Here is a 12,377-nt window from a genome sequence, read left to right on the forward strand (position 1 = left end):
CTAAATAAAATCTAAAATAGTATATCTTCTCTAAAATCCCAATGTAAATCGATGAAATAATGATACTATTTTGAAAAACATATATAAAAAGAGTTATTATAGCCACATGTGAACCATTGGTGTTCCAGCTGAAAACAATGTTACACAATTACCTGGTTGTCCAATCTCTTCTCCCTATTTGTAAATCTTGATTACAGGTTTTTATAGTATAACCACAATAATATTTGAATAACCAGAGGCAATACTTTCATGGAAAGTTAATCCTAATGATTCATCAAGATTATATACACTTTAAATTTTCCACAAAAATGGTTCTTTATATTCAATTGTTTTATTTTTTACCATTTCCCAGGCTTAATCATTAAAACTTTAAATTCCCTATACCTATATCCACAGACAGTATTGGTAACTAAAAAGAAAAGGTTTAATTATATAATAAGTGAGAAAATCTTTTACTTCAAAAACAACTCAATATCAAATTTGAACTCTATAACTCATTACTCTAACATGAAGCCTAACAGTTATGTTAAGGGTATAGTTTATAGTCATGGTATTTGGTCTAATGGTAGTAACCAATAGACTTTTAGCAAACTGGTCTCTATTTTCATGACTATTTCTAGATCCTTTTCATGTTCTAATTTAGAATTCTTTGTTGATTTTAAGTTCTCTAAAACAAGTAAAGGATATAGAAACAGTTGTAGCGAAAGATGCCCAATATATGGTGGTAAGCCTAAATTATAAATGCTAACTAAAAATTGTGTAACTTAAATTTTCTATGCCTTCAAATAGCAATTTAATTAAAATCCTGTTATAACACATCATTAGCACATGTTATAAAAAGTGGTCATGTATTGTGATCTAACCAAAGCATTGCTTTGGCATTATGCCTAACTTTATTATTTGGATGCAACAGCTATCCCATAGGGGGTAAACCATTTATTTTCCTTTATCTCATGTTCTATTATTAACTAAGGTGGATGAAATTTTGAATAAAAACAAAATTTATATTCTAGACTGACCCTAGGTTTAAGCTAGTGGTAATTTAATTTTAGGTTTCCTGGCAGCCTTTATAAGCCTGTCTACTATAATATGTTCAGAATCACTTCATGTCTTTAAAATCAAATGCATGTTTTAAATAATCAGTTATTTTAGTCATTTCTCATGGAATTCTGAAGCTACATAACACTTGGGTGAAAATATTTTCCCTTTAGCTAGTATATATTTATTCATTCATTCCTTATTCAGCTTGATCTAAGTCAGAGACACTGTTGAGCATTTTTATGTATCTTCCACTGCAGGGTCTAGCCATTTTATTTAAATTCCTACAATACTGTTCAGACATTAAACAAAAATATTTATGTTTAGGGCCTGGGCTGTGGGTCAGTGGTAGAGTACTAGCTCAGCATGTATGAGAGACTGGGTTCAATCCCCAACACCACATAATAAAATAAAATAAAGGTATTGTGTCCATCTAGAACTAAATTTTTTGTAATATTTATGTTTACAGGTCTCAAAAAATACCAGTTTTTGAGATTCAGACTCGTAAAATACAGAACAACAAAACACATATTCCAAAAGGCAAGACAGAGCTTCAACTGATACTCTGGGAAAGGCATTAGCAAATTTATTAATTAGGACCATGCTATCTTATATGTTAACTAAAATGTGTTTCTACTGAGGCTGTTTTTACTATATTACCCTTTATTGACAGTGCAACATAGACTTGATGTCAGAAATACCAAAATCAATCAATTCACTATGCTCAACCCCAACCCCCTAGAGAGGAGGTACATGCTAATTTAGTTCAGTCATCAATAAATATTGAAAATATATGACTTGCTGAATGTTACAAATATAGAAAGGAACACATGTGCCCTGGCTATAAGGCCCTCATAATCTAATCAGTCTGACTGGATATTTGCATATGAAACATAAAGGAGAACAAATATATTGACACAGTAAAGTCTGACCTATAATAGAAGCTTGGATGGCCTAATTTTCTAGGCACTTTAAAAAAAAATTACTTAAAAATAAAAACTAGGAAAGGTTAGTTATTATAATATAAACATTTATTTTTCACCTTTTGATGGGAATCTTTCTGCCTTTTCACCTTCTTCAAGTTTAAAATGGACACAATCTTTTTTAAAAAATACTCACAATCTCCAAAGTGAGCAATACCTATTGTGGTGTGCTTCAGATGTGGACACAGAAATGTGGGTAAATAATATCTGTTATTCCTTACCCTTGCCTACCCCTTGGCTCCCACTGCCCTGGTTGATATGATTTCCCATGAAACACAAATGTTACTGAGAAAAAGGGTCTCTTCTTTTGACTCTTGTACAATTGAAAGAGAGAGAGAAAAAAAAAGTTTATACTTTTAAAGCAGATGCTCTCAAACATTAATATGCTAAGAATCAACCAGGGTAAATAAAATGTAGAAGTCTGGAGATAGGTATTTGTACTCTGCATTTGAAACAAGTACTCCCATAGCTTACCATGCCAGGTCTAATAAACTTAGAGAAACACTTCTTTTAAGGTCAAGGTTGCTAATCCCTGCTCAAAATGCCCCAACTATAGTAACATTCTGTTTTCTCTCTCAATCCCTAGCTTTCCTTAGCCCATCAGCACTGGCTGCTCACCACCAGTTGTCAAATTGAACTGTCCACAACCATTATCTTGACCTCCCACACTCCAAATTCTTCCAGGTCTGGGAGAATCTGAAAGCAATAGCATGCAGCTGGCAGACAGGCAGAGAAGCAGACAAAAAGATGAAAAGTGGGAGATTATGAGGGACAAGAATTTTTTAAATAGTATAAATTATATTGATTGTGTATTACAAATTTAAAAGCTAAAAACTTGTTTTAAACTTTTTTCCATGAGGAAGAATGCAAGAGGACAGCACAAGGCACCTTGGGTCTGGTTGCAGTTCTGTCACTAATTAGCTTTATGACCTCTAGTGTTATTTTCCTCATCTGTAAATTAGGAAAAATGCAACTTTCCTTGCTCATCTCATAGCAATGTTATGAAAAACAAATGAACTTATATTTGCAAAAGCACACAGGAAAATATAAAGCACAATAAATGATATGTGGTACTTATAATTTTTTAAATAAACACAAAATCTTAGACATCATCAAACTTTACTTGATAACTAAATGTCTTCTGCTCTCTCAGGGTCTTTTATAAAAATAAATTCTCATTGAAAAAAAAAAGTAGAGGAAAATGCAGACCCTTAGACATACCCTGAAGTTGATTTTTTGAATATATCCTTGAAATCGGCTTGTTTTAAAGACAATTGCCTCCGTCTCCTGAAAGTGGAGTGCAAAAAAACAAAACAAAAAAGTCTGGTTAATTGTGGCTTCATTGTATTTAGTTCAAATTTTTCAAAGCATACCCTGAAAGCATATTAGCGGTAAATTAATAAGTCATATTTATAAACCCTAAACAGCTAAGGCCACACAGAACAATTTAAAATTATGTAAATTGACTTTTTAAAAGCTTAACTAGAAAGTCATTAGATTCTATTTGTTTTTGGAAGCTCTCTTAATGTTTTAGAAACTCTGGAATAAAGATTGACATTAAGTACAACATTTATTTACAACAGATCTACAAGACTAAACTAGTCAAATTTGGACACAAGGAAACACTTCTCCAGTAAACATATACTCAGTCCTTGAAGTGATTTGTCATTTTCTAGCTTTTTAAGCCTAAAGGTCAATTCTTTGCTGATATACCGCTTTGCCATAAAAACCTGAAAGCAAATGACACACATTACAAGCTTTCAGAGAACAGATGGTTAATGTTCTTCTGGGCTCGTTTACTACCAATTTTCTTATTTTCATACTGCTTGTAATTAATAAAAACATATAAATAGATGTACTGTTTTCTAACTAGAAGATTTGGTGTTGGGGAAGTTCTGCCATTTATCTAGCTCCTTTAGGCAAACACACAAAAAAGCAACCTTGGACAGACACACTTCTGGTACTGCCTCAGGAATGCAGTTTTAAAAATAGAGACTACTACAGAAGCACTGCAGTATATACTGCCGAGTCAACTCTCTTAATAAATTACAGCATGTTGGCAGATGTTTGAGAAGCTCTAACACAATATGTAATTTATTTACACTTATTCTATTTACATTGTTATTAGCTTCTAGAAAGTAAACATTAGCCTCATCTAACATTTTCTTCGAAATAATCTGTCTGAATTTTTTTCTGGGTCATCTCACAAGCATTATTGCCTTATTAAAGTCGTAACTAAATCAAAGTCATAGTCTAATAGTATCTTTACAAAGACCTTGACAAAGACCTTACCTAAAAGATTGTCTTAAATCCAATGACTTTCAATGAATAAAGGTAAATGGCGAATATTTTCTTTCTTAGCATGATAAATTCTAAATACCATCTCCTTGCTGACAATATTGTTTCAAAGTCTACTTTTAAAATGCTATAATATAAATATTATTGTTGAACAATTAAAAGCTATAATAAGTTAAATTCATATTTGTCATGTTTTAGCACAAGCCTTGCCAAGCAAATAACAATTATAACATTTCCTTGCTTAAAAAACATTAAAATATCTTTAAATACAGCTTATTTTATATTCCTATTAATATTATTCCTTTTCTTTGTGTATGTAAGAAGAATCTGGTGTGCCACCTTCTGGTAACTGAGTGAAATTATGCATTTCTACACAAGTCACTGTTCTTTATTTTAACTTTTTAAATATATATTTCTTAACCTGGATTACATTTAAGCTATATAAACAAATCTATACCACTGTCTGAAGTCAAATAAAATTTCCTTAGAGATTTTGTTAAAATCAAGCTTTATACAAGCTCTCTATGATTTTTACATGGTTACCAATATGTCTCCTGAATTCTACAATACATGTAAAATTGATTTTTGTATACCGCTTCACAGCCACATATGAAAATAACAGGCTTGCTATTTCAATGAATAAGTAACAGCAGTAAATAAAGGAAAAGAAAGGTCTCTTACCAATAAGCCCATTTTTCTCTTAAGGTTTGAACTCTCATCATTTGTCATGTTCTTGTGGATCCCTCTCTCATCAAATTCTCTGGAGTTTTAAAGTTAAGAGCTGTGATGCACAGCTAGGCTCTGCTACATAGTAGCGCACCCCAGTGCATCTGGCTGGTATAACAGTTCAGTTGCAGCTCCCAAAAGCAGAAATAGGCTTTATATATTCAAAAACCTATGCACTGCTCATTTTCCCTTGATAGAAAATTGTACAGGTGTGCTTGAACTATTTATATTTCACATGTAAACTCCAGGTCAGATATGAAAATGGGGATCACATGAATTGTGAGCTTAATTCCAATAAATTGAACAGGAACAGAGTGTTTATCTTTCAAGCAGAGAAGGGGTGAGGCAAATTGCTAATACGAGATCTGACTTGGGAAACAACATGTTTATCTGAAAGTAATCTTATTTTTTTGCAAGGGTCTCTGTCCTTCTATTTGTCATACTGAATCTTTATTATCTTTCCTCTTTCCTCTCTCTTGCCTATAGAAGCCAGCCACAAATCCTATCATTTCTCTTTACCAATTTTCCAGGAATCTAATCCCCCTTGGTTTTTTTTTAAACAAATAAGCGTGTTTAAAGAAGACACATGTAACTGGTCTCCCTGCATCTCCCATCTCAGTCTATCAATCACATTGCTTCTAGATCACTCTTTTAAAATGAAACTACACATGATGTAAATTGTGTTCAATGAATATTTTATTTTAAAAACATTAGTTGAATTATCTATAGGTACTATAGTTGGTGATATGGCTATAAAAATGAATAAGTCACAACCCCTTGGTCACAGGAAGCTCCTATTTGAGTGAGGGAAACAGACATGTATTTCAACAACACAAAATAAGATGAAGAAGCTTTAGTAGTACAGACTCAGAATTCTACAGCAACAGCAGAACAATGAAAATCTTGCTGCAACTGAGGCTGAAGAATGAGAAATTCATCAGACATACTCTAGAAGAAATAGCCTAGGCAGAACCGCACAGATTTGAGGGAGTACAACATGTTGGAAGGATCAGCAAAGTCTTCAATATATCTGGAAAGAGTTCAATATGACTGCAAAGAGGGTACAAAGTGTTGAGAGGAGTAGATTTTAAGATTACGCAGAAACCACACAGCAGAAGGCCACACAAGACAGTTAAGAAATTTGTATTTTATCCTCTGAGCTATGAGAAACCATTTGTTCAATAAGTGGATCAATCAAAGAATTAAGCAACTAAGTCCAGCACTTAGAAGTCACCATGCATTCTAGCAGTTTGCTGTCCCTAGTATTCATAACAACAACTTGCCATTCTCTACTGTACCAGCTTTTTTTGTTCTTTCTCACTTTTCTCCAGGGGTCTGTCTTGCATGAAATCTTTTCCTGTCTCAACTTTTCTACACTCAACCCACCCTTCCAGGTACAGCTCAATTTCTGTTCTTTTCTGTGACATCTTCCATAGCAATTGTACTATACTTTTTTTTAACCATTCCTCCATTACAGGGTCTGTGTTATTCCTAACATTTAGCACATATTGTCCAAGAAATCTGTCATTGGACTAGGAAAACTGGCAAAGCAGGCAGAAGTCCAGGGTTGTATAAATTCTCCATACTAACTGAATGAATCAGAACCCTCTTGTATCTCTGAAATGGAACAAAATTCAAATCATACAACTATCTAGCACTACAAATGATTGAGAATAATTCAAACTACTTAATAGATATTAATTATCAAAGTTTACTATGAAATATATCAACTCATAGTTTACTAACATAAATCTTAAATAAATTATTATTTAATAGTTATAATAGGAATCTGAAGGGGTCTAGGATATACATGCTAGAACACAGGGAAGTTTAAATTTTTTACCATGCTAGCTTTAAAAACATGAAAATAAGCTACATGAAGCCCCCAAAACATAAAGGAAGATATATGAGGTTAAGGAGGAAGTAAAATATTTCCATTTGACAATAATTTTTCAACCTAATTTTCCATCCAAATACTCTTCAAAATATTTTACTTGTTATAAATGCCAGTTTAAACTCAACTAACAGAATTTCAAATAAAAGATTTTACTACACCTCTTTATTTTTAAGTGTCTCATTTTCAGTTCTGAGGTAGGCAATGCAGGTGTTAATATTCCCATTTCACTAATGAAAAAACAAAGTTGTTAAACGATTTGGCTTAGGTGATGTCTCCTGAGAGAGCTGGAAAATAAGAATCCAGGTCCCCTGATGCCCAATTCAGTGTTCATTAGTCACCACTGTATTACACTATTTATTTTAGGGGAAAACTACAAAGATGGTTCCTAAACATGCCCTTCCCCCCCAAAACAAAATACTTCACACATTAATCATGGGAAAATAAATGGTTTGGGGAGGGGAGGGCCAGATAATATCTCATAGAGACTATAGGTTCGCTACATGACCAAAATTACAGAATGATCAACCTATTCCTATGCCAGGAATACCTTCTCAATGCCAATTCACAGAATTCCCTTTCATCTATCAGTCAGCAATTTCTTGGCATAGGCTCCAAACGTGCCATACTCTCTTATGCCTCATTGGTTTTTCACAGGCTTCAACTCGGAATTCCCTGCTCTTTTTTCCAACTAAGAAAGCTTCTAGTCATGCTTATGTGTTCAAACATACCTCCTTCCATGAAACCTTCCCACACATCCCTTAGCAGACTCATGTGCTGGGTTTTGTATCCTCCTATAATTTAGCTCCTTTCTCTTTGAATTATAACTGTTTCTATGCCTCCCTACCCTATAAACTCCTGAGAGCTAAGCTTGAGTCTTCCTTACGTTTTTGTGATATATAATAGACATGTATTTCAACAACACAAAATAAGATGCAGAAGCTTTAGTAGTACAGGCTCAGAATTCTACAGCAACAGCAGAACAGTGAAAATCTTGCTGCAACTGAGGCTGAAGATGTATATTGTAGATGTATTTTGGAGGCAGTTGGTGAAATCAAGGCAGCAGAGATAGGTTCTTCCTTTCTCCATGCCTAAGCTCACTTTTCTGATGAAAATTTTAAAAGAAATCCTTACTCTGCAAAACTAATATATGCATCATAAGAAATATAATATTACAATTGCAAACAGTATGCTTAAAGGGTTCCATTTGATGTTTGCATGATAGAGCCTGTGTGTGCCTGGCAGGGTGCCCAGCATAGCAGATATACAACAACTTTATGAGAGATGGATGTAGGTAGGTGTGGCTTACTCAGTAAGTGATGCTGAACTGATCTAAGCAAGGGGAACACTTAGCTCAGACAAGAAAGGGATATGAGAGTAATTAGTTTTCTAAGTCAAAATAGTATTGGTAATGCTAGAAAGTGAAAAAATGCATTTCATTGGTTTGTCACCAGCTAGACCAGTGAATATTGCAAAATGAAATAGTATCTCCAAAAACTAGTCATTTCTACAGACTGGAAATTGGAAAAGATGAAAGTGTATTCTTTGGATTGTTAAGTCTTATTGAGTTATGGTTGCAACCAGTGATGATGAAAGACTAAACCACAAAATCCAATTTTGACAATAACTGCTCCATTAGATGGAGCAAGAAAACAAAATAGCAAATTCGACCAAGCAAGCCACTGCCCATCACCAACACCCAGTATCACAACTGGTATGGTGAGCTGTCAAGAGTAAAGTATGCAAATGAGATGCAGGAGGGCCTAATGTTAACAAGATCCTTTAACTTTCAACATGTAGAAAAATATACTATTTGATAAAGACTATGAATTCTGTTCCAATTACAGCATTATAATCTAGGCTTAAGAAAGTGTCTCAAATCTCTATCTCCCCACTTCCTTGCCTCCTCCTTCCCACAGACTGGCAGGGTAGAAACATCAAGGATATTAACATAATGAACATTATAAAGAAAAAAAAAACAGGGTTTCTCAAGGGAAAAGCCTATTTGCAAAATGGTTTAACATGCATAGGTTGTGGAGGAGGGCAGAAGCTCCTGCAGCTGTGAGGGCTAACAGATGCAGATCATTAACTGCTAGCTCTGTTGTGTTCTGGGGGACAGTTGCAAGGGCTGGAGACTTTCACTAAAAAGAAAAATGTGATTGTATATGTAGTATTGGTATTTTGCTAACATTGGATTTTAATTTTGAAATACAGAAAGAGTACATAAAGTCTAATGGGCTAGTTGGGAATATAAGAACAAGAAAGCCTCAAAGAGCCTTAATCTAAAAAGAAGATGGGTTCAGGAGCCACAGAGAAGAGTAAGATGACTAGGGAAACAGACATTACCATTTTAAGAAAAAAGTTTCAGGACAATGAAAAACAGCAGGCACAAATAGGATTTGATATTTATTAACCAATCACAAGCCAAGATTCAAGTTGACACCCCATCATTTCTAATCCAAAATTTAGAATTAATTGTGCCTTCTTTATTGCTTTCATCATCTCAAGCTTTTATTCAAAAAACTTCTTTGACTACTTATTTGTTTTTTGTTGTTGTTGTTGTTTTATTGGTTATTCAAAACATTACAAAACTCTTGACATATCATTTTCGATTCAAGTGGGTTATGAACTCCCATTTTTACCCCAAATACAGACTGCAGAATCACATCAATTACACATCCACATTTTTACATAATGCCATATTAGTAACTGTTGTATTCTGCTACCTTCCCTATCCTCTACTATCCCCCCTCCCCTCCCCTCCCATCTTCGCTCTCTACCCCATCTGTTGTAATTTAATTCTTTCTCCTGTTTTTATCCCCTTCCCCCTCAAATTCTCTTATATGTAATTTTGTATATCAATGAGGGTCTCCTTCCATTTCCATGCAATTTCCCTTTTCTCTCCCTTTACCTCCCACCTCATGTCTCTGTTTAAAGTTGATCTTTTCCTCCTGCTCTTCCTCCCTGCTCTGTTCTTAGTTGTTCTCATTATATCAAAGAAGACATTTGGCATTTGTTTTTTACGAATTGGCTAGCTTCACTTAGCATAATCTGCTCTAATGCCATCCATTTCCCTGCAAATGCCATGATTTTGTCATTTTTTAGTGCTGCGTAATACTCCATGGTGTATAAATGCCACATTTTTTTTATCCATTCATCTATTGAAGGGCATCTGGGTTGGTTCCACAGTCTAGCTATTGTGAATTGTGCTGCTATCAACATCGTTGTGGCAGTATCCCTGTAGTACACTCTTTTAAGGTCTTCAGGGAATAGTCCGAGAAGAGCAATAGCTGGGTCAAATGGTGGTTCCATTCCCAGCTTTCCCAGGAATCTCCATACTACTTTCCAAATTGGCCGCACCAATTTGCAGTCCCACCAGCAATGTACAAGAGTACCCTTTTCCCCACACCTCTCCAGCACTTCATGTTGTTTGACTTCATAATGGCTGCTAATCTTACTGGAGTGAGATGGTATCTTAGGGTGGCTTTGATTTGCATTTCTCTGACTGCTAGAGATGGTGAGCATTTTTTCATGTACTTGTTGATTGATTGTATGTCGTCCTCTGAGAAGTGTCTGTTCAAGTCTTTGACCCATTTGTTGATTGGGTTATTTGTTATCTTATTGTTTAATTTTTTGAGTTCTTTGTATACTCTGGATATTAGGGCTCTATCTGAAGTGTGAGGAGTAAAGATTTGTTCCCAGGATGTAGGCTCTCTTATTGTTTCTCTTGCTGAGAAAAAACTTTTTAGTTTAAGTAAGTCCCATTTGTTGATTCTTGTTATTAACTTTTGTGCTATGGGTGTCCTATTAAGGAATTTGGAGCCCGATCCCACAATATGTAGATCGTAGCCAACTTTTTCTTCTATCAGACGGCATGTCTCTGATTTGATATCAAGCTCTTTGATCCATTTTGAGTTAACTTTTGTGCATGGCGAGAGAAAGGGATTCAGTTTCATTTTTTTGCATATGGATTTCCAGTTTTCCCAGCACCATTTGTTAAAGATGCTATCCTTCCTCCATTGCATGCTTTTAGCCCCTTTATCAAGTATAAGATAGTTGTAATTTTGTGGATTGGTCTCTGTGTCCTCTATTCTGTACCATTGGTCCACCTGCCTGTTTTGGTACCAGTACCATGCTGTTTTAGTTACTATTGCTCTGTAGTACAGTTTGAAATCTGGTATCGCTATACCTCCTGATTCATACTTCCTGCTTAGAATTGCTTTTGCTATTCTGGGTCTTTTGTTTTTCCATATGAATTTCATGATTGCTTTATCTATTTCTACAAAAAATGCCGTTGGGATTTTGATTGGCATTGCATTAAACCTATAGAGAACTTTGGGTAATATCGCCATTTTGATGATGTTATTTCTTCCTATCCATGAACAGGGCATATTTTTCCATCTTCTAAGGTCTTCTTCTATTTCTCTCTTTAGGGTTCTGTAGTTTTCATTATATAAATCTTTCACCTCTTTTGTTAGGTTGATTCCCAAGTATTTTATTTTTTTTTTTTTGAGGATATTGTGAATGGGGTGGTTGTCCTCATTTCCATTTCAGAAGATTTGTCACTGATATACAGGAATGCCTTTGATTTATGCGTGTTGATTTTATATCCTGCCACTTTGCTAAATTAACTTATTAGCTCTAGTAGTTTCTTTGTAGACCCTTTTGGGTCTGTTAGGTATATTATCATATCTTCCGCATATAGTGATAATTTAAGTTCTTCTTTTCCTATTTTTATGCCTTTAATTTCTTTTGTCTGTCTAATTGCTCTGGCTAGTATTTCGAGGACTAAATTGAATAGAAGAGGTGAGAGCGGGCATCCCTGTCTTGTTCCAGATTTTAGAGGGAATGCCTTCAGTTTTTCTCCATTCAGAATGATGCTAGCCTGAGGTTTAGCATATATAGCTTTTACAATGTTGAGGTAAATTCCTGTTATCCCTAGTTTTTCTAGTGTTTTGAACATAAAGGGATGCTGAACTTTGTCGAATGCTTTTTCTGCATCTATCGAGATGATCATGTGGTTCTTATGGTTAAGTCTATTGATGTGGTGAATAACATTTATTGACTTCCGTGTATTGAACCAGCCTTGCATCCCGGGGATGAATCCTACTTGATCATGGTGCACAATTTTTTTGATATGCTTTTGTATTCGATTCACCAGGATTTTATTGAGGATTTTTGCATCTAAGTTCATTAGAGATATTGGTCTGTAGTTTTCTTTCTTTGAAGTGTCTTTGTCTGATTTCGGGATCAGGGTGATGTTGGCCTCATAGAATGAATTTGGAAGAGCTCCTTCTTTTTCTATTTCTTGAAATAACTTGAAAAGTATTGGTATTAATTCTTCTTTGAAGGTTTTGAAAACTCTGTTGTATATCCATCCGGTCCAGGGCTTTTCTTGGTTGGTAGTCTTTTGATGGCTTCTTCAATTTCCTCCTTTG

The 12,377-nt window shown here is 34.7% G+C and overlaps 1 protein-coding gene across 2 annotated transcripts in view; it reads right to left on the reverse strand.

Moving 5' to 3' along the window:
* Klhl13 (kelch like family member 13) overlaps positions 1–12,377 on the reverse strand; it is a 195,504-nt gene that overhangs the window by 68,319 nt on the left and 114,808 nt on the right. The window contains exon 3 of one of the 2 annotated variants that reach the window (XM_071606845.1): positions 3,243–3,308. The exons of the other annotated variant lie outside the window; for it this stretch is intronic. Coding sequence (XP_071462946.1) covers positions 3,243–3,308 — 66 coding nt within the window. The remainder of the gene's footprint in view (positions 1–3,242; positions 3,309–12,377) is intronic. 2 annotated transcript variants of the gene reach the window in all.

The sequence above is a fragment of the Marmota flaviventris genome, chromosome X (genome assembly GCF_047511675.1).
Source record: "Marmota flaviventris isolate mMarFla1 chromosome X, mMarFla1.hap1, whole genome shotgun sequence".
Lineage (NCBI taxonomy): Eukaryota > Metazoa > Chordata > Mammalia > Rodentia > Sciuridae > Marmota > Marmota flaviventris.